Below are 21,970 nucleotides of genomic sequence, written 5' to 3'. Positions count from 1 at the left end.
CAACCGTTGGTCCGATCGACAGGAAATTTTCACCATAGGTGCAACTCCCCCTGTATAATTTTTTAATGATAATTATGACGTCATAGGTCATGTGGTTTGGCCGTCATCTTGGAAAACCGAAAAACTTTGCACCTCGAAAGTGCTGAATAGACAAAATTGAGACATGGCTCATTGTAAAGAACTCTCCATGGGGAATAAAATATGTTAATGATGATGTCATAGGTGCCTCCATTATGACGTCATAATTCGACAAGTACAAAACTTCATCCGATCAAGATGAAATTTCTTGAGCATAATCTAGAAATAAATTAGTTTAGAAAAAGAATAATGATGACATCATCGATCACGTGGTTCGGCCGCCATATTTGTTTTAACACAAAAGCCTTAAAAACCACTGAAAATACATCCTGGTGAGGGTTTGCAATCTCTGATTGCTCTTTTTCTTGTTATTAAATGGATTTTTCAAAATGCACACGAGTGAAATAAACAAAGCATATGTTCAGGTGGTAGTTTTCCTTTCAAAAATATACAAATATTGACCAATATTTAAAAGGATAAAAGTTGGAGCAGCCTGGGAGCATTGCCATGGGAATCCCATCGGAACCCCTTGCCTTGATACGAACCCCTTGACTTGAACCCAGGTTCAAATCCCACCTACCATATGTGTCCATTATTTTTATACAATTTCAAGGCTCATGCAGGAACTATAACATCGAACGGATCAGGATGTAACAGAACAAAAGGAACGGTACAAAGAGAAGGGGGGACACACCAAAATCAGGGATGAGGAACAAAATAGAGTGAGACTTGGACAAGTAAGGTATGTGGGGGAAAAATGAAGGGTAGAGGAGGATGCAGAGTGTGAACAAAGTGGATACAGACAAAAACTCTCAGGATGGAAAAAATGGAAACGTGCTAAGAGGTAGACTTGGGGTGGGGGGGGGGGGGGGGGGAGGGAGTTAATGGGGTTAGAAAAGATCATGGTTTTGGATGGGGGATAATCTGAGATGGCAGCGAACAGCTGTCTTGAACACCTGGAGGGAAGAATGAAATTAAAGAGAATATGCAAGTTGGTTCCACAGGCGTGAGAGAAGAGGAACACATGAGTGGAGGTGAGCCATGATTCTGGAGTCTTTGCAATTAATGTAAAAGTACACCGCCATCTCCTGTCTGTCCTGCATGCAGTTTATGGACAAGCTCCACAATGAACCCTACAGCAATGTGGAAAAAATAAAATCAAATAATTTTGTGGGATGGTCAGAAGTTGTTTTCTCACAATCGTAATCCACCTAACTCTTTGTCAATAGATACTATGGCATCAACAAGGTCCACTCACTAATTGTTGCAGACAGGAGAAATTGTGCTACGGCTATACAGCCATCGTATCAGGAAACCTGAAGCATTAACAACGAGAGCAATGCGACTGTCGCCAATATGCCTCTGCATAGTCCCACAACAGGTAGATGCCCTCGTTCACTGTCCTAAAAATAAACAAGTTTGATTTAAATCCCTCAGCTGTTTTCAAGTATCACATTTTCACCAGCCATTACAGGTTTCACATCGATCGGTGAAGCTGTTTCAGAGAAAGGATTTTTTCAAAATATCGGCTTTCAAGCCAATATGGCTGCCATACCACATGACATATAACCTTTAAAAATGTACACTGTGCATTTGTATGGGTAGGGGATCACGTTTGTGAAGTTTTGTGTTGATCGGATAAGGTTGGTTTTTCTATCCAAGATGGCTGCCAAACCACATGCCATACGACATCATCATTTTCAAACTATATGTCTCTGGGCCCCTATGTTCTATGTTCCCGCTATGTTCCCTCTCCCCTTCAATCCTCCTCCTTGGTGATTTCAATATCCACATGGACTCCACTGACTCCACAATAACCACTGACTTCACTGATTTACTCACCTGCTTTAACCTCACTCAACATGTCAACTTTCCTACGCATATCCGTGGTCACATTTTGGACCTTGTCTGCTCCACTGGATTAATTTTGCACCATCTCTCTGGCTCCGACCTCACCCTCTCTGACCACTTAGCCATCACTATGACCATCAACATCCCCACCCCAACACCAAGACATTATCGCACTATCAACTTCCGTAAGCTAAACGCTCTTTCACCGACCTCATTCTCATCCACCCTCTCTGAAAAAATGTCCACTTCTCCCTTCATTGACCTCCACACCCCTTCCGACCTCACTGACTACTACAACCACACTCTCTCCTCCTGCCTTGACCAGCTTGCGCCTGTAAAAACCAAAACAGTTTCTTTCACCCATTCTGCTCCCTGGTTTACCCCTGAACTCCGCCTGATGAAAACTCGTGCTCGCCAACTTGAAAGACTCCGCAATAAAACAGGTCTCACAGTTCACTCCCAAGCCTACAAGGACCACCTACAACACTACAAAGATGCCCTCTCCCACGCCCGCTCCGCCTACTACTCTCAAATTATCCACTCTGGCTCCGGAAACCCAAAAGCACTCTTCTCGACAATAAACAAACTCCTCTGCCCCCTGGACACCACCACCCAGTCATTCACAGTAGACAACTGCATCTCCTTCCTTTCTTTCTTCCAATGCAAAATTGACAACATCTACAACAGCTTGACCACCGCCGCATCCGCTCCCCCTCCAACCATCTGCCCCACATTATCCTGCCTTCCCCTGTCTCAATTCTCCCCGGTCTCCCCTACTGACCTCTCTGAACTCCTCATAGGAATGAAAACTGCCACCTGCACTCTTGACCCCATCCCCTCCAGCTTTGTCAAGGCCTCCCTCCCTGCTCTCTCTCCACTTATCATTGCAACAATAAACTCCTCCCTGTCTACAGGCATCGTCCCACCATCCCTCAAAATTGCTGCTGTTACCCCCATTCTAAAAAAACCTGGTCTAAACCCTGACACCCTAAACAACTTCAGACCCATCTCCAACCTACCCTTTCTGTCGAAAGTTTTGGAACGCGCTGTAGCCACTCAACTCAAACATCAACTCTCTGCCAATAACCTGTATGAAACATTCCAATCCGGATTCCGCTCCAACCACAGTACTGAAACTGCTCTCCTCAAAATCACCAACGACCTTCTCCTCTCCTCTGACGCTGGCAACCTCAACATTCTCGTCCTCCTCGACCTCAGCGCTGCCTTTGACACCATCGATCACACCATCCTCCTCACCCGACTTGAATCCACCTTTAACGTTACCGGCACTGCCCTCTCTTGGATTAAATCATACCTCTCTGACAGACTCCAGTTCATCTCCATCAATAACTGCAAATCCCCCACTGCTCCCCTCCCCCAAGGTGTCCCCCAAGGTTCAGTTGTTGGCCCCCTCCTCTTCATCCTTTACCTGTCCCCCCTCGGTCACTTAATCCGCCGTCATGGTCTCCAATTCCACTGCTTCGCCGATGACATCCAGCTTTTCATCTCCACCAAGTCCGTCTCCACCGACACCCACTCTATCCTGACAAACTGCATCTCTGAAATAAAATCCTGGCTTCAAATCAACTTCCTCAAACTTAACTGTGATAAATCTGAAATAATCATCATTGGCCCAAAAACGCTCACAAAATCCACCCATAACTTTGCCCTCAACATCGACGGTATCCCAGTATCCACCTCCCCTCTCATCCAGAATATTGGCGTCATCTTTGACCAAACCCTCTCCTTCGACAAATACACTAAACAGATCACAAAGACAGCCTTCTTTCACCTGAAAAACATCGCCCGTCTCCGCTCATCCCTCTCCTCCACGGCTGCAGAAACCCTCATCCACGCCTTCATCACCTCCCGTCTGGACTACTGCAATAGCCTCCTCTATGGTTCACCCTCAACAATCACCAATAAACTCCAATACATTCAGAACTCCGCTGCCCGTCTACTCACCCATTCCCGGACCCGTGACCACATCACCCCCGTCCTTTACAAGCTTCACTGGCTCCCCATCTCCCAGAGAATCCAGTACAAAATCCTCCTCTTGACCTACAAAGCCATCCATAACCTGGCACCATCCTACCTGGCTGACCTCCTCTCCAGACACACTCCCACCCGCAACCTCCACTCTGCTGGTACCAACCTCCTGACCCCCCCCCCCATCCGGACCAAATTCAGATCCTGGGGGGACAGGGCCTTCTCCATCGCTGCTCCCACCCTCTGGAACTCACTACCTCACACCATCAGAGACTCCTCCTCACTCACCACATTCAAAACATCACTCAAGACCCACCTGTTCAGCACTGCATTCAACATTCAACCCACAGCATTTAACCCCTGATTATCACTTCTCCTTCTCCCTCCTTTTGCTTTAAATATTTCCCTATTGATTCTTGTCTTTTTGCAATTGTTGTTTTCATGTTTTGTTATGCATTATGTTTTGCACTCTGTCAAAGCGCCTTTGGGCTTCATGAAAAGCGCTATACAAAATAAATGAATTATTATTATTATTATATGCAACAATGGTGTTAGATGATATTTATATATTTCGCATCGATAGGGTAAGCGGTTTCAGAGATATAATTATTTAATATTTCCCTTCAATCCAATATGGCTGCCACACCATGTGACCAATGATGTTATCGTGATCATCTTTTAATCGCCATGCCTAGTCAATGACACACAAAGTTTTAAGTCCATCGATTTGGTGGTTTGGGAGAAGATGTTTTTTTAAAGGTTTTAGGTTAAATCCAATATGGCTGCCAAACCATGTGACCAATGATGTCATAAATTTAATATTTCAATACAAATGGGTCATAGATCATGTGCATGCAATTTCAGATTTTTAGGATAAGGAATTCGATTATAAAATTTATGGCTGGTATACCACTTCACCTATGATGTCATCATGATCATGCTTTTGTTCCCCATTGGGAGTAATTGACAATGTGTCAAGCTTCAAATGTTTGCATTTAGCAGTTTGAGAAATAATTTTATTATTATTTGCGTTTAATCCAAGATGGCTGCCATACCACGTGACTTATGACGCCCCAATTATCATAAAAACATTCTGCATGAGTGTCACTCCTACCCTGAAAGTTTCGTCTCAATTGATTGCAATCAATCCTGTGGTTGCTGAGAAAAACGAGGTTTAGCCCGTACGGACGGACGTACGGACAGACGGGCAACCCGAAAACATAATGCCCCCGGCCACCTTCGGGGGAGGAGGCATAAAAATGTTGCACACAGCTCTACGAATGGACAAAGAGGCAGAAATCTGACGCAGGTAACGTCATGATGGTGGGAAGACAAGAAAAGAGATACGATTCAGTATTGCATCCTGTAAAATGCTTGGCCAACGCTACGCGAGCAAGCAAATTCATCATCGCACATAAACATCCTTCATCTTTGAGCACATGACAAGTTCCAACCCGAAGGACAATCGCAGGCAGGGCTGATCTTCTCACAGCCAAAGAGTGGCTTTGTTTTGACAGACACGAGTGTTCTCTGCGGTTGTTAATTTTTCTACATTGAGCCATGAAAAAAACCTGGTACTTGAGCTAAAATGACCACCACATTCATCACACCGTGGCTCACATTCTCGGAGCATGTACATATTACGTATTTATAAGGAACAGGATTTTTTTTTTCCAAGACAGTTTGCTTCCCCATAGACATCCGAGACATTCCTCTTTACATTTTTCTCCACATCAATCCTCTTATATTTCAGTTCACAGTTCTTACATTTACATCATTTACATTTACATCAGCTCACATTCCTATATTTCCCCCCGTTTTTTCTTAAACCTCAATTTTCTCCACCTACCCCAACCCCGCTCTTTATCCCATATTAATATCTCAGCATATCAGATGGATGTTTAATTATCCGAATGCAAAACGCACCTAGAAAACGCAGGAAGATTTGAACCAAACGTACTAGTGGATTCCATGGTTTCTTCAAACCAGGAGCATCCAACCGGGCGACCATGAACCGGGGCTTCTGCGCAAGGTGCACTGCCTGCATCCACGAGCGGACAGGTATATGCTCAGTCTGTGCACTCGTATCTGAAGAGTCAATCATTCGGCAGTCGGCACGTCATCAGAACTATCAGAACTCAGAGCATTATCCACCGAGCAACAAAGTCAGACACAGCTTTTCAGGTGGATCCAGATACCTCATTCCGACCTGCCTTCTTGTTACACACTGTCCCTGCGCTCATTCTTGCGAGTAAAAATGAACGACCATAGAGACAGTCGGTTGAACAAGTAAGTGGATTACGAAACGAGTACAAGCCAAAAAAAAAAAATATATATATATAAATATCTAAAATATAAGAAAAGATTGTGCATCACGTGCTTCACCCATGCTTGCTGCAATGCGCTTGCCCACCTTGCATTTAAAAACTTGCCTTGATGTGCAGTGCATCGTCCTTAGCATTTACAACATAGGCCTTCACAACCTGGCCCAGTGACCGTGGCACCCACAATGACGTGCAAAACAACGGGCACAAATACAAACAAGCAAAAGCAAAGCTAGCTGCATCTAATGCACAGGGTTCGGTTGGTCAACGTGTACATAGTAAAGGTCACCGTGCCGGGCGTGCACGAGGCAGAAAACAGTTTGCGTGCTGTATGTACAGTGTACAGACAGGCGTGCGCTGCTGGTCGCTTCGCTTGCTGCAGCCACAAGCCAGGAGCGTTAACAGAAGCAGATGGGCGCTCATCATATTTCACATACATCATACCGACAATACACAAATTGTCAACAAATGGACTTGCTTAAGTTAAAACCGATCTTTTCCCCCCCCAGCTCTCCCCTTGTCAAAGACTCCCAATTTATTTCCTCCAAACGGACACGCAGGCTGAAAGCATCAAAACTCCCTTTGGAATTATAATCACTCGAAAGGGAAGAGGCAACAAAGATCAAAGCGCATCGCAGGCTGCTGAAAGTCAGAGCCAGCTTGTAGGGTCCAATCAAGTTTACACAAACCACGAACTCCCGGCCGCTTTGGAATGCTTTTGTCCTTTTGCCAAGAGGACGCGCATCCAGAGGGGGGCCTCCCAGCCAGCGAGCGTCCCTGCCAAAGGAAAGTTATTCAGCGTGTGGGATGCCTGGGTCAGGGCAGAGGTTCTGTATTGATCGGCGGCACTGCAAGCAAACCCGGTGCAGTCAGACACGGCAAGCTCCATTCAATTCCATCGTCCTATTAATGCAAACCACAAGTGCAGCAGCAAAAGCAACAGAATTTTATTGCAGCGTGTGGGATTACATCTTACGAAAAGTGTTCCATCACAGTGGGAAGAAACGAAAAAAAATTCCATTTAATTAACGAAGTTTATCTGCCTCTCGCGTTGATCTGAGAGCAGGAACAAAATGCACAGTTCACCAATTTACACACATATATATATATATACATTTTCAACATCATTTCATCAAAATGTATTTCTTTGTAAACCAGAAAACAAACAAAAAAGTTGGAGTTTTTCAGGTAACATGTATTGGGGTTGTTGGAATACTGCTCATCTGCCAAAACCACCCACCCGACGCCTTCAAGATGTTTCCATCTTCTTTTTCCTTTCTCCACTCTACTCTACTCACCCCTCCCTGACTTCACCTTCCACACCCACCCACTTTCTCTCTCCAACTCCCTTGCCGAAACACAAACACTTAATGCTCGCTCTTTCTCTGTCTCCCTTTTTCAGCTAACAATATCAGCTGACATTGGCTAATGTATGTCCATTGCTAAAGATCCAGCAGAGAGGAGGCATCCATCTCTTAAGGAAAAGTCTTTTATGAGAAGCAGAAAGGTTGATGATGGTATTTTGTAAATCGCATGAACCATAAACCAAATGGTTATTCGTACACAGGTGTATATTAAGCTAAGGATAGGCATACCGTGGTTTCGTACTGTGCTCGTACAAACACCCATTTATCTCAAGGCTTGTATCCTTATCCTTGTCCATAAAAAAACAGAACAGCTCACCAAAAGTTTGCAAATATGGTAGTGAAATTTGGGGTTTACATACATTTTGGGTTTTTCTTCTTTCAATTCTGCATTTGCTTAACTCCTATTTGGCTATCCAAATATAACAGCGGTTATTGCTTACAAATCTTCATCCTTCACAGAATGTGTTTTGAAAATCAATTCCCATCTGTCATTACAAAAAAACCGCCAGATAAAAACGATTACAAAAAAAGAAAATGGACATCAATAGCACAGTCACCAGGCGATAGAATCGCTGTGATAAAACTTAGAATGGGTAAGACACTCATTGATGACTCGTCGACGGACACACTTTTAAAGGTGGGTGATGGTTCAATATCCTGGCAAGAAAGCACGCTTCGCTCTTTCATCAAATATGGTTGAGCCACCAATTAAGTTACCTTCATTCAGCTTCTCTCTGCTCTACGTCATGCTCACTTCAGCATAAGTGCCCATTAAATCCACTGTGCTCACGAATAAGCCTCTCACTGAGCTCCCACAGGCTACTGGCTGCTCGAGGGTCGTCAGCATAGCTGGATGGGTTGCATTGGCAACAGTTGTTGAAGTAGAGACCGCCAAGTGCTTCTATCTCTCGGTTGCATGCGCAATACACAATTGTGGCTGCTGCTTGCTGCTGCATGGGATATGCAAAACAAAAAAGGAGAAAGGGATACATAAATGGGGATCAAAAGAGTACATTGTGAGAATTAAGAAAAAGGAGGGTGAAAATTGAGGATCTGGGTGAGAAATTGAGGAGCTGAGGAGTGGTGGGGTGGGTAAGAAACTTGAGCGAATGAGAATGCAGGAGAAATTCAAGTGGCTGAAAAGGAGGCAGGAAAGCGAGGGGCCGAGAAGTAGCAGGAAAGCGAGGGGCCGAGAAGTAGCAGGAAAGCGAGGTGTCGAGAAGTAGCAGGAAAGCAAGGTGTCGAGGAGACCAGGAAAGTAAGATGTCGTGGAGGGCAGGGAAGTGAGGTGTCGAGGAGATCAGGAAAGTAAGGTGTTGAGAAGGACAGGAAAGTAAGATGTCGAGGAGGGGATATAAATGCGATGGGCTGGGGGGCAACAGAAAAACGAGGATATGAGGAGGAAAGGAAGTGAAAGACTGAAAAGAGGAACGAAAGCAATGGCCCAAAGAGGGGGCAGGGAAGAGAGGGGTCAAATCGGGGAGAGGGAAGTGAGGAGCATTATAGGGGCAGGGAAGTGAGGAGCTGAAGAGTAGGCAGGGAAGTGAGGGGCTGAAGAGGAGGCAGGGAAGCAAGGAGCCAGAGAGGGGCAGGTAAACAACATCCAAAATAGAAGGAAAGTGTGGGGCCGAAGGGTGGCAGGGAGACAGAGGGTGAGAAAGCGAGGAGCCGAGGACGAGAGGGCAAATAACCGAGGACGAGAGTGCAAAGAGCCACGGATGAGAGGGAAAATAACTGAGGAGGAGAAAGCAAAGACCGAGGAGGCCAAAGCAAAGACTGAGGAGGAAGTTTATGGGAGAATAGCGAGGATGGGATAAAACTGAGTACGGTAGAAAAGAGAGGATGGTAAAGAACAAGGATGGTAAAACGCGAGGATGGTAAAAGGTGAGGATGGTAAAAGGTGAGGATGGCAAATAGTGAGCAGGGCAAATGGCGAGGATGGTAAAAAGTGAGGATGGTAAAAAGTGAGAATGGTAAAAAGTGAGGAGGATAACAAAGTGAGGAGGATAACAAAGTGAGGAGGGCAAAAAAGTGAGGAGGGCAAAAAAGTGAGGAGGGCAAAAAACGGGGAGGACAAATAGCGAGGAGGACAAATAGCGAGGAGGACAAATAGCGAGGAGGACAAATAGCAAGGAGGACAAATAGCGAGGAGGACAAATAGCGAGGAGGACAAATAGCGAGGAGGACAAGTAGCGAGGAGGACAAATAGCGAGGAGGACAAATAGCGAGGAGGACAAATAGCGAGGATGCTAAAAAGCGAGGATGGTAAAAAGCAAGGATGGTAAAAAGCGAGGATGGTAGAAAGTGAGGAGGACAAAAAGCAAGAAGGGCAAAAAGCGAGGACAAAAAGATTGGACGCCAAAAAGCAAGGAGGAAAAAAAAGCTTGGAGGACAAAAAGCGAGAGGGGGGAGGGGGGGGCAAAAAGTGTGAATCGTAAAAAGAGAGGATGATGAAAAGCAAGGATGATGAAAAGCGAGGATGATGAAAAGCGAGGATGATGAAAAGTGAGGATGGTGAAAAGCAAGGAGGTAATAAGCGAGGATGGTATAAAGCGTGAATGGTAAGAAGCAAAGAAGGTAAAAAGCAAAGAGGGTAAAAAGTGAGGAAGGTAAAAAGTGAGGAAGGTAAAAAGTGAGGACGGCAAATAGCGAGGATGGTAAAAAGCGAGGATGGTAAAAAGCGAGGATGGTAAAAAGCGAGGATGCTAAAAAGTGAGGATGCCAAAAAGCGAGGATGCTAAAAAGCACGGGTAAAGGAGGGTAAAAAGCACGGATGGTAAAAAGAGAAGACGGTAAAAAAAGTGATGGAGGGACAACGTTAAAAAAAAAAACATAGGGGCAATTCCCGTGGCGCTCACCTGGTAGAATAAACAGTATACTACACTGACTAAAGGTATTTTAAACGAATTTGAATGGTTTCTAGAAGACAATTAAACTAAAGCATGAAGCATCATACCAACATAATCATAAGACTTTAAACAAACAAACAAAAAAAATACCTATTTGGGGGGGCAACTCCTACTCCCCTCCTCCCCACCCCTCCCATCCGGTATAACTCCTCAGACCCCAATTTTTCAAATGCCTAGAACAATCATTGCTACATCACAGGTGATGAAGGTTGTGGTGAAGTTTCATTGAAATTGTGTATGTAGTTTCAGAGAAAAGAGCAAATACCTATTTTGGGGCAACCCCCCAGTAGACCCCCCTCACGGCCTGATTTTCTTTAATGCTGTGAACAAACTTTGGTACAACAGGGGTGATTAAGGTTGAGGTCAAATTTCATCAGAATTGCACGTGGATATGCTGAGAAAAAAAAAGCAAATACCTATTTTGGGGGACAACCCCCCCATACACCCTTCAGGGCCCGATTTTTTTTAATGCCGTGAACAAACTTCGGTACATCACAGGTGATGAAGGTATTGGTAAAGTTTCATCGAAATCATGTGTAGTTTCAGAGGAAAAAGCAAATTCCTATTTTGGGGGGGTCAAACCTGGATGCTCTTCGACCCCCGGTATACCCTCTTAGACCCCGATTTTTTAAATGCCGTGAACAAACTTTAGTCACAACACAATAAATATAATTTGTGCGAAATTTGGTCACAATCCCTTCAGCTGTTTCGGAGAAGTTTCAAGTGTTTACGGACTGACGGACGGGCCATCGCATAAGCTTCCTTGAATTTCATTCCAGGTGAGTTAAAATAAGTTAGTCCATAATGTAAATGAACAAATTAAATACTTTGTGAATGAAAATATGAGGATTCATGATATGTTACATGAAATATGAAAAGAAAATGAAATGTATCACTTTTTTTATTAATACAATCACTTTTTATCATCCTCGCTTTTCATCATCAGCGTCATCATCATCATCATCGTCATCGTCATCGTGTACCATTCCCTATGCAGAACATTGGTGCTGCCGAAGCAGTCATTGGACTATAATTTTGGTTGGACCTCCACTCTGACTTAGGAAGTCAGTGCAGGGATTTGGAATTTGGCCCTGGTTCCAGCGATAGTTAGCCTACTCGTCGCAAAGGACACAATAAGATATTTAACGTCCACCAACTAATGCCAGCAGATGGGACAATTTAGGTGTGCAAAGTCAAAAGAAAGTTACAATGAAACCAAACTGTTACCTGGAAGCAGAAGTGTATGCAATTAATATCAATATGTTGGATAAGTATTCATGTGTTTATGGCCTGTTGGCATTTGTTGAGCAAGTTCACTTTATGAAACAGTACATTCCCCAAAATGTCTCTTTGGGGGGGCTTTGCTGTACCAGAAAGTGAACTTACAAGGTGTAGCAGAAAAGATGTTCAAAATCCACGTAGATGTGGATTTTCATCATTTCATCTGCACCATGTTTCGAATAACGTTTTGCTCGTCATCACCCACCCAGCTAATTGTTTGCTTGTACAAGCAGTTGTGACAATTTGTGAAGATATTCTCCATTATTCACACAAATAAAATATACATGCAGTTAATGAAAGGCGATAGCAATGGAGAGACATGAGGGGTACACATAATACATCAAAGTATCCTTTATGATGAGACTTTTCTCAAAATACGTTCACACACGTTTTTCCTTTTCCACGGCTCTGCACCTGGGCAGAAATTCGTTTTCATTGTCGCTTAATCTCCTTGTTACACAGACATGGTTTATACAGCTGCACACTACACTCGCATGTCCTTCAATGACAGTTTCACATAAGTCCTGAACAACAATTACCGGATCGTGAAACCAAACCTTGACAGAAAAGCCCTTTCCCCCCTCCCATAACTTTCCCAGGGCATATTCTGGTGAGATAAACCACAAACTGTAGTGTAGTGAGTGAGAAAACAGAGAGTTTCTACTTTGTGGTAAAGAAGATACAAGATTGCTCTTCATAACGATTTTGGCTTATACCAATAACCTGAACCCCAAAAGGTTCAAAGTACAATGGCAACAACACGTGCTTAAAATTTTACATCAACTTTATCCATTTTCAGAGCCAAGAGACTCAGGAAAAGGAAAGAACAGCAAAAGGACATGGGAATGGGAATGGAAAGAAAAGGGTGATACAGCAGTGAGAAGCAATGGACGTGTGGATGCAAGGCCAATTACTTGTAGGAGGTATAAGTAAGGCTGGGTAGGTACACCTTCGGACACGACCAACAAAAAGAGTGCGATGCGAAGGATAAATGAGGAATTTTGTGAAGGGGGAAGACAAATATTTGAACAAAATGGAAGAAGAAAGACGAGTTCACTTCTGTGGATGATTGAGCCAGATACTGAGATAAAAAGGTGAATACCAGCAACTAAATTAAGTATAGTGTAGGAATACACCATTGTATGATTTAATGTGCATGATTTGTCCATTTTGAATAAAGCAGATAGCAAAGGCCCACCTTATCCTGAATTTTGCCTTCAATGGTAATGGTGGGATGTCACCTGAAAGTTGAGACTTCCAGCTTGTCATCCCAATGACAAGATGCATGTGCCACCTGAGGCTACGCCTGCCTAACACAAGTGCAAACCTTGATGTAAGGCAAAAATGTTGTGGCTACAGACATCATTGGTGTGAATTTTAATGACAATCTGGGGGTTAGGGAGGCAGAAACTGTGATAAATACTGGCAGGACAGAATACATTGAATCTTTTCTTCTTGGGGCCAGATGTTTTCCATTTCCTTATTTATTTATTGATGGAGAGACGGCCTTGCAGCAGAATGCTCACTCTTCAGCAGTCAGGCTGCTGGGCCATGTCTGGAACTCATGCGGCCACAACACGGATGTTGAGTAAGGCTTGGAACATTCTCCAACTGCAGAGTGCCCTTCGTAGGGAATGTTGAACTGATCATTCCAGCTGCTTGCAGGGATTGGAGATCCCACCGCATCATCTTCAAAGGATGGCCTTAAGGCCTGCTGCATTTGCCATTACAAAGCTCCGGCCATATCTGTACTAGGACTCGAGACGTGTCAAAGACATCGCAAATTGGAACCACAAAGGATTCCGCGTGGTATCTCATCATCAATTTTTTACTTTTGATGAATACTTCAGCATCGACGTGAGAACCAGACAAAGACGAGTTTTAAATGAATATTTATACTTTTTGAAGTGTATGATGTCACAAAGATCATAGCCGATGCATATTGTGAGGTCACATTACCAGGAAAGATGGTCAAACTAATAACCTCCTAGCTCGCTACAAATTACCTAACGAGAGGTCGCCGGCCGAGACAGCGGGTGCAAGTATGCAGTAAATAAAAATAAAGTAAAAATTTGTCAACCAATTGCAAGACATACTTGACAAAACCATGTTTACAAACACACAAACTCACACACAAAACAAACAAACACAAACACACAAACTCACACAGTGATTCATTGGACTTCCTCGTCATAGATAAGATTTCAGTAACATAAATGGAGCGTTACAGGCCAAGAAAATACACACAAGTTACAAAGCCGTGCACCATCAATGAGTGTTCGGATGGAGATAACGGCACGTTTCCTTTCTATGAAAGGACATAAAAATCCACTGAAGGCCTTGTCGATACATGGGCGCCTTATTCCCTGAGGCAGTCAGACACACGTGTCAATATCACGCCAGAGAAGGCCGTGAGCACCACCAAGCACCCCTGGAAATGTGTGAGGCCAATTGGGTAGGATATGCAAGCAGACCGGCTGGTAGCATCAGGTGCCTGAAAGCCAGAGCGCTTTCAGTTGAGGTGGAATAGAAAAAAATGCACCTGTCACGTACAGATTACAGCACAAAGGTGATCCATGCTGGGCGTTCAAACAGCAGGATTTACGTCGCCAACGAAGAAGCGTCGTTAAACCTGGAGTTTATGTCTCGGCTACAAACCCGAGCCACGTCACTTAGTAAGAAATAATTTCCCGTAGGGCAGGAGTCACAGCAAACTGGGTAGCGGGGATTGCTATGCAGCAGCTCCAATATCCAAAGCTTGCCAGCTGTCAGAGTCAAGAGCAATGGAACCTTCTTTTGCAATTTGTGTGTGCAAGGGGCAGGGGAGGGGTTGGCTACTAGGTTTGTGTGGTGGTGTGGAGGTAGAGGGGAGTTGAAATAGCCATCAGTCCTGTCTCTAGGACAGATTTAACAACTCATGGATATAGTATAGGGGTGGAGCACTCTGACCAGAAAGATGAAAAAACGACGATGAGAATGAGGATAAAGGCAAGGGCCGAGGGGTGGGGAAGTTGAGTTGGAAAAGGAGGCCAAGACATTCATCGTGACCATCCAAAAACAGGCGTTTAAAAGCTGTGGGTCACTGCCTGGCAATGGGCTGGGTGTGAATTATTTATTAGAGCCGAGCAGGAGAGCGGAAGCTCATGTCTCAGTGCCTTTGATTCAAAGCACTGGGCTAAGAGTGTTTGCTGGCATGTACGTAGGATTCGATATAGCTCGGTGCGCGCACGTGCACATGCGGAATATGTTGCGCGCAAAACCGTGGAGGGAAACTGTGGTGACTATGGGTCATTTTATAAGCAAGGGTGTGCACGTTGCTTGGGAACAAGATACACATCAAACTCGAGCACACATGAAGGATCTAGAATGGTGTGTTATATTTTGCATTCCAAAAACAAATGAGCAGTGAGAGATAACGGTAAGGGAGGCCTTGCAACATCACGTTCAGACACTCTACTAATGGTGCGTTTATATCCCGCCTTTAGTGCTGGGATACTTCGGCGACGTGAGGACCGTGCAGGCTGGATTAGCTGCGGGTGTGCTGACCAGACACAACATTCCATGCACAAAGTGCAGAGTGGTGACATCCATTGAGACTGGATTTCTAAAGTTCATCCTTCAGTTAGTCAGTCCTTGATGAAAAGACAATGCAGACAGTACAAGACATGCACAACCTCGGGTGCGTTTCTGTCTGCATGCCCACCCCAAACCCCTTTTCCCCAAGCGCCGGGTCAGGCACCCAAGTTCAATGTTTGGAGCCGGATCTCTGACACGCGCCGTCGATACTGCAAGCGGCTCCCTCATCAAACATTAATACGCACTGAACTGCAGGTCAAATATCGGCCGCCTCTGAAGCCCTGCTGCCCTATGGCATTTAATCTTTATCAGGAGGTTTACTTTATCGGTCTCGACAGGTCACGGGTAAGTTACGACACCAAACCGAGCTAGCCGCACAAGTGCAGGTGGTTCAGGACACAGGGCTTGAACATGAAAGATTCCGTTTGGGGGTGGAGGGTGGGGAGACAAGGTCAACATTTGGAAGTGACTGGTTGATACGACCATACAACGACCAACAAATTATTCTTCCCTCAGTTCACTAGGAATTCTGTGTCTGACAGGATAGTGCTGAGGTAGCACACTTACCTTTGAGCTCTCTTGTCTGTGTTTGATTCCCAACCTGTCGGATTGATAAACTGTTTGATTGGTGTTTCGCAAGCAGAGAATTTAAACACAAAGGAGTTGTCCGTCGGATAGACGTTTGGCCGGGTGTACCGTCTGCTGGCATTAGTTGGTGGATGTTAAGGACCCAGTGTGTCTTTCACAAAGAGTAAACAAGTGACTGCCTACATGCTGAACAAATTCAAAATTCCTGTCTGAATCAGCTGCCAATCCTGGACATCTGCTTGTGAAAGACTTGGGACAATCTACCTCCAATGGTTGAAGCCACAAGAAGATGGGATTATCTGAGGACGGCAGTAGCAGCAGTAGTAATGGTCTCACAAGGCATACAATTTGTGAAAAATGATGTAAGATTTGCGGCCATAAGACTGTGGCTTGTGCTGCATGCCATCTGCAGACAACCATTGGGCATTGCCTCACACAGCAACTGATTATGACTTTATTCTCTCAACTTAAGGTCCGCTGGATATGAGTTTATTCTCTCGACATACAGAGGGAGAGAGAGAGCAAGAGGGAGAGAGACAGACAGAGACACAGACAGATATATATATATATATATATATATATATATATATATATATATATATATATATATATATATATACACTGTAGATATATATACACACACACACACACACACACAGAGATAGAGGGATACAAATAGAGACACACACAGATACAGAGAGAGATACGGATAGAGAAAGATACAGATGGAGATGGAGGGATAGAGAAAGAGAGCAGGGTGGGCCGGGGGGAGGGGGGGAGGAGGGGAGTGGGGGAAAAAAGGGGGGGGAGATACAGAGAGAGGGAGAGATGAAGAGAAATACAGAGAGGGAGAGAGGAAGAGAAATACAGAGAGAGGGAGAGAGGAAGAGAAATACAGAGAAAGGGAAAGATGCAGAGGGAGATGTATGTATGTATGTATGTATGTATGTATGTATGTATGTATGTATGTATGTATGTATGTATGTTTGTATGTATGTATATATATATATATATATATATATATATATATATATATATATATAAATAAATATATATATATGCATGTACATATGCATGTACATATGCATGTACATATGCATGTACATATGCATGTATATATGTATGTATATATGTATGTATATATGTATGTATATATGTATGCATAATTGCATATATGTATGCATATATGCGTGTATATATGGATATATGTATGTATGTATGTATGTATGCATGTATGTACAGTATGTACAGTATGTATGTATGTATACACACACACACACACACGCACACACACACACACACAGTAACACACACACCGGCACCGATCTCATATAAGGTACAGCAAGATGCGTATATTTATCACCAGCTCCAATCTCGAAAAGCGAGATGCGTATATCTATCACCGGCACCGATCTCGTTTCATGAGATGCGTTTTACCTGACAATGTCAAATTATAAATAAAAAAATCTTAACCAAACCAACAACACCGCATAGGCAACCATCCATTGCGTCAACCATTACATCAACCAACAATTCATCCATCCATCCATGAACATGTCCATTTCGGGGATCCACACAGTTTACGGGATAGTTTTCTCACAGGCCGGCTCTATATATATTATATATACCACCGTATATCTATTACCGGCACCGATCTTGTATAGCGAGATGCGTTTTACCCTGACAAAGATAAATTTAAAAAAACTAACCAGAACGAGAAACCCAGCCTCGCTTAAATAAATGCATATTATACACTTAGTTATAAAATCAAAAGATATGGTAAATTTTGTCAAATTTCACTCCAGTTTGGACATTATTTAATCTACAGCATTCAAATCCTCATATACAAATACAGATTTTGATGGTATGCTTCAATTATGTAATGATAATCGTTCGTGTTTCCAAGGCAAGGCACGTTTGAGTCGGCCAAAACTAAATGGCGGCTCAAGAACCCAGCGAGGTGCAGTGGGCTGGCCAACATGGCGGGCCGCCAGATTGGTACACCACCACATCAGGTTTTTTTTTCTTTCTTATGAGCACCTCGTTAATCATATTCAAAAAGGATGTTATAACACACCCAAACACCCAGTTTTCATCCTTGCAATCTGTTGGAGGTCCAGGTGTATGCATGCAAAGTTTAGGGGCACTAGGTTTCATGGTTTTAGAGTTATGGAGGAGACAGACGGTCAGACACTGCCTTTTATTATACATATATATACACAGTCACGTGAAAAAGTAAGTACACCCCATGTAAAGTTTTGACTTTTTCAACATATTTCAACATACAGCTATTTGATCTTCATTTCAACAATATTGATAGATAAGGTTGATATAATATAACAAATATCATGAAACATTTACATTTTGTAGTCCATTGTATAATTTAAATGAACATGAATGCAAATTTCGCATGTGGAAAAAGTAAGTACACCCCCACATTTATCACTACTTCAAATACCTAAAATTAGAATCAGGTGCACCAGCTCAGATGCAAATGATTAGAACATCGTTAGAGAGGATCTTGGAGGAACCTGTCTTATTTAAACCTCAGACATTAAGTTTGGTTTGCTCTTTTTGTTGAAGTGAGCGGCGTCACCATGCCTAGATCAAAAGAGCTCTCTGAGGCCTTCAGAAATAAGGTTATAGATGCCGAAGAGTCTGGGAAGGAATTTAAAAAGATCTCCAAACAATTTGAAATCAATAATTCGACTGTTCGGAAGATCATCTACAAGTGGAGAAGATTCCAAACAACTGCCAACTTGCTCAGGCCAGGCCGCCCCAGCAAGTTCAGCCCGAGAGCAGACCGCAAGATGCTGAAAGAAGTCTCTAAGAACCCCAGAATGTCATCACGAGACCTACAGGTAACTCTTGCCATTGTTGATGTCAAAGTGCACGAGTCTACCAATAGAAAGATGCTGCACAAATTTGATCTACATGGGAGGTGTGCCAGGAGGAAACCTTTGCTGTCCAGAAAGAACATCAGGGCAAGACTAAAGTTTGCCAATGAACACCTCGGCAAAGACCAGCACTTCTGGAACAATGTGCTCTGGACAGATGAGTCAAAGGTAGAGCTATTTGGCCACAGTACCAGAAGACATGTTTGGTGAAAACCAAAGACAGCATTTGACCACAAGAACCTGATACCAACTGTAAAGCATGGTGGTGGAAATATTATGGTTTGGGGCAGCATTGCTGCATCAGGGCCTGGGCAGCTCACCATCATATAATCCACTATTAATTCTTCATTGTACCAGAGGGTGCTTGAGGATAATGTGAGGCCATCTGTCAGAGAGTTGAAGCTCAACCGAAGGTGGACCTTGCAACATGACAATGACCCTAAACATAGCAGTAAATCCACCAAGGAATGGCTGAAAAGAAAGAAATGGAGTTTTCTGGAATGGCAAAGCCAAAGCCCGGATCGAAATCCCAGCGAGATGTTGTGGGGGGATTTGAAACGAGCTGTGCAACAATTTTTTGTTGAATAAATTATTGCAAAGTCAATTTTCATTGTTTTTTGTTCAATTAGCTGGCGGACTGCATGCATGGCTGGCGGACTTCCTCTCTAGTCGTAGTCAACGTGTGGCCCTGAATGGGTTTCTCTCATCTCCTCTTCCTGTTCAGGCTGGAGTTCCCCAAGGCAGTGTTCTGGGCCCTGTGCTTTTTCTGGTCTTCATCAATGATCTCTCTGACTCTCTTGAAAATCCTCTCTATCTCTTTGCTGATGACTCTACTCTGTCGCTCCATTCCTCATCCCTCAGATCGGCAGTCTGCAGCCTCCTCACTCTCTGCAGACCTGGACAAAATCACAGACTGGGCAAACAAGTGGAACATGTCCTTCAATCCTGACAAATCTCACATTCTTACGATGTCTCTCCGAAAAGACCGACTGGACAACCCTCCCATCCACTTTCTGAATAATCCTCTCCAAGAAGTTCTGTCACTCAAGCTTTTGGGTCTCACTATCTGCCATGATCTTTCCTGGGAAAACCACATTTCAAATCTGGCCTCCAAAGCCAGTCGCCGACTGGGCATCCTCCGTCGTGCGAAGTCCTTCCTTGGCACACCTGAGCTCCTCACCACATACAAGGCTTTCATCCGCAGCTCAATGGAATACTGCTCTCCCCTCTGGGCTGGTGCTCCTGCCTCACACCTAGCTCGTCTTCACGCTGTTGAAACCGAAGCGTTCAGAATCATTGGAATCTCCCGTGATGAAGCTAACTCCAAGGGTCTTTCACTCACTCACCGCACGCAGGTTGGTGGTCTTTCCGTCTTCTACCGACTCCTCTCTGGCCTTGCCCCCCCCCCAGCTCTCTCTGGGCTCTGTCCCCCAAATATTCCTACAGGTCACACAAGATTTGCCTGCAACCCTCTTATGGTTAAACTGCCAAAATCAAGACTCTCTGCTCACCTTCACTCCTCTTTTCTCCTGCCTCTGGAACAAACTCCCTCACTCTCTTCAATCCCACTCCACTCTCCAGGTCTTTAAAACAGCTGTTCACCACCATCTCTTATCTTCCCCCATCCAAAACCTTGATCTTTTCTACCCCCGCTAATTTCACCCCAAATCCACTTTTTTGAAATACCAACTTCTGTCCGGGAAGTCCTTGGTGTCCTTGTGTTTTATACTTCTCCCACCCCCACCCCCCCCCCCCTTCCCATGCCTCCTCCCCCCAAGCCCTCTCCCTCCCACACATCTCCCTGCTCTCAAATGTTATGTTTGTGTGCTTCCCATTCTCTCCCCATCTTGTCTTCCGCTCCCTCTTTTTATATATTTTGTTTGTCTGGTTGATTTGTTTGGGAAATATATGTTAGCTCTTTCATGACCCTCGATTCAGTATGCAAAAAAACCAAAAAAACAACAACCAATTAGATCACCAATTTCAGTTCAATTCGAGGGAGGGGGGAGGCTTGTGTGGTTTGCTCTTGCACAACACAAACAAACTTTATAACTAGAATGGTTTTAAACATTCTGCCAAAAAGATTTTGTCATCAAATATGTCGCAGAAGAAAAGACAGCTTAGAAAAAGAGATGGTATGAAATATTGAGAGAATTGGCGACGGCCATTCTGGGTTCATGCTTGGAATGTCGTTAGGGCAACAGCGCACATTGGCTAATCATTTGTGAAATATGCCACGGAAAATTTAGCATCCACAAACAAACGCAAATTGGATGCAAATATCTCCTCGGGATGACAGCTTGCACACTGCAGCAGTTAATGAGGTGTAAATCCACTGAGGTTAAAAAAGGTGTGGCCAAAGGAATAATGCGTAAATAAACTGATATATCATTTCCTATCGAATGAACAATGTGCCTATAGAATGATATTTTAGCAAGAACAGTGAAGAGGTGGATGGGGTGGGGGTAATGGTAACGGGGCATGAAAGGCAAGGGACAAATCGTGAGGCTGGAAGGGTAATCAAAAATACCTTGGGATTTCACCTCAGATTTTGGTGCCATATGGCCTGTCAGACCAATGCTTCTCAAAAAAGACAAGAAATTGAATAGAAAATGGAGTGACACACGAAGGAAAAAACTTCTAAGTTGACTGTGTGTCTACTAAGAAAGACACAAGAGGGAGATTTTCCATGTCTTTCACTCAAGGATGTTCATTTCTTGAAAAAGAATCATAATGGTTTGAGAATGTAATCCAAATTACATTCTGTTGAAATAATCCAAATGAAATAACAAACCGTTCACGAGGTGACGACAGAGAGGAAAATTGATTGCAGTGGATGTGTGAGACACGAGACAGAGATACAGTCACCCACAGACAGAGATGGAGAGGTTGAGGCACACAAACACACAAACACACATATACACACACACACACACACACACACACACACACACACACACACACACACACACACACACACACACACACACAGACACACACCATCATCATCATCATCATCATCATCATCATCATCATCATCAGGCAGCACCAAAGACAGGCTGAAGCTAAAACAGGCTGAAACAAAGACAGGCTGAAACAGAGACAGGCTG

The 21,970-nt window shown here is 43.9% G+C and overlaps 1 protein-coding gene and 1 long non-coding RNA gene across 9 annotated transcripts in view; both read right to left on the bottom strand.

Moving 5' to 3' along the window:
* LOC137435430 (uncharacterized) overlaps window positions 1-6,393 on the bottom strand; it is an 80,369-nt gene extending 73,976 nt beyond the window's left edge. Inside the window, exon 1 of one of the 2 annotated variants that reach the window (XR_010986077.2) lies at window positions 6,332-6,393. This is a non-coding gene — a long non-coding RNA (uncharacterized LOC137435430). Of the gene's footprint in view, window positions 1-5,844; window positions 5,856-6,331 lie in introns of those variants that run through there. The other variant, XR_013624528.1, reaches the window with a different exon arrangement.
* Window positions 6,394-7,173: 780 nt separating this feature from the next.
* The window catches only part of WWOX (WW domain containing oxidoreductase), a 198,273-nt gene continuing 183,476 nt past the window's right edge, over window positions 7,174-21,970 (bottom strand). For all 7 annotated transcript variants that reach the window (XM_078784324.1, XM_068129205.2, XM_068129204.2 and 4 more), the window contains one exon: window positions 7,174-8,559. In XM_078784324.1, the coding sequence (XP_078640450.1) occupies window positions 8,365-8,559 (195 nt within the window). In that variant the 3' untranslated portion in view covers window positions 7,174-8,364. The remainder of the gene's footprint in view (window positions 8,560-21,970) is intronic.

The sequence above is a fragment of the Myxine glutinosa genome, chromosome 9, assembly GCF_964187855.1.
Source record: "Myxine glutinosa chromosome 9, kmMyxGlut1.1, whole genome shotgun sequence".
Classification (NCBI taxonomy): domain Eukaryota; kingdom Metazoa; phylum Chordata; class Myxini; order Myxiniformes; family Myxinidae; genus Myxine; species Myxine glutinosa.
Note: the sequence above shows the minus strand (reverse complement) of the source record. Positions and strands in the feature narration are given on the sequence as shown.